The 1186-nt window shown below is 54.0% G+C and overlaps 1 protein-coding gene across 1 annotated transcript; it reads right to left on the bottom strand.

Annotated features, from left to right (window-relative positions):
• Positions 1 to 31: 31 nt before the first annotated feature.
• Positions 32 to 1118, bottom strand: SARC_16736 (hypothetical protein; the record flags this gene model as incomplete). The annotated part of the gene is made up of 2 exons (XM_014289160.1): positions 32 to 379; positions 411 to 1118. Coding segments are annotated over 2 exons (1056 nt in total), but the record flags the coding sequence as incomplete, so codon positions are not given.
• Between the last annotated feature and the right edge of the window lie 68 nt (positions 1119 to 1186).

Here is a 1186-nt window from a genome sequence, read left to right as displayed (position 1 = left end):
CAAAGTCCGCAGCGCGTGCCTGGGCATTAACGTCCTCTGAACCCACAGCCAGGCCACCCCATGTCAAAGTGTTGTCAGTCTTGTTCAGCGTCGCGTGTTCGTACGAGAAGTCTGTGAACTTGTGCACCTCCGCTGTGTGCAGGAAGATTTGCACAGCAGCCGTGTGGACTATGGCGTCGCCCCATCGGCTGTAGTAGTAGCCGCCCGTCCTGTCGGCGTAGTTGAGGAACTGCTGAACCTGTGTGCTGGTGAAGAAGTCGACCCGTGCGATGAAGAAGTTGTTGTAGTAGCTGTGCAGGTCGTGTAGCCCAGTCTTAAGCCCGGCAATGTTGCGGGGGGTACAGTGGTCGTACAGGAATGTGGGCTCGATATCGTAGTGCTGTAGATAGGCGTGGACTGCCTCGGGCCACCCATGCGCCATAGGTGGGGTACTCTGTCTGGTCCTGCCGGTAGCCGTAGACCAGTCTCTCGGAGGTCATACGCTCAGCCAGGTCGTACTTGATGGGTGAGTGGATGAAGCTCTCCTCGTCCAGGCGCATGACGTACTCATAGCCCATGACACTCACCAAGGGCCAGATCCGATTGGCGTAGAAGCGGATCATATTGCGATAGCCCATGCCGTACTTGCTGCCCTCGTGCCAGGACGGCAGTTCCTTCTCGTCAATGAATGCGGGTGGGCCCCACTCGGCTGCGCTCAGGGTGTGGAACTTGATGTGGGGGCGGCCCTTGATCACCTTCTTCTGATCCTCACTACTGAAGTCACCCTCGTGAAAGATAATCACATCCGCCGCAGTGTACGGCATTACATTCTCAAATACCAGATCTAAGCTCTTGGCGAGTAATGTATTTGAATCCCGCTGATATAGCGCATCGGATTTGGTGTTTCTTGTGAGGTAAGCAATCGCCATGCGTGGCTGTGACGCTTTTGCCCGGCCTTTGACAATCACGGTCGAACTCGCCGGGTCGCCCGACTGCTGCATTATAATCTTCATCTGTGCATCTATGGCGAAGACTTTTGAGGTAGTGTAATCGTCAGTCGCCGTTTGGGTTCCCACACTATTCAGTAGTGGAGCTACGTAGTTCGATACAGTCAGAAGAATCGCCAAACTGCACATCATCGTTGCTATGATAGCTAGACTTGACAAAAGCTTAGTTTTTGAGATATGTGTTGGGCGTCTGACTTCAA

This window comes from Sphaeroforma arctica, assembly GCF_001186125.1.
Source record: "Sphaeroforma arctica JP610 unplaced genomic scaffold supercont1.8752, whole genome shotgun sequence".
NCBI classification, from domain to species: Eukaryota; class Ichthyosporea; order Ichthyophonida; genus Sphaeroforma; species Sphaeroforma arctica.
Note: the sequence above shows the minus strand (reverse complement) of the source record. Positions and strands in the feature narration are given on the sequence as shown.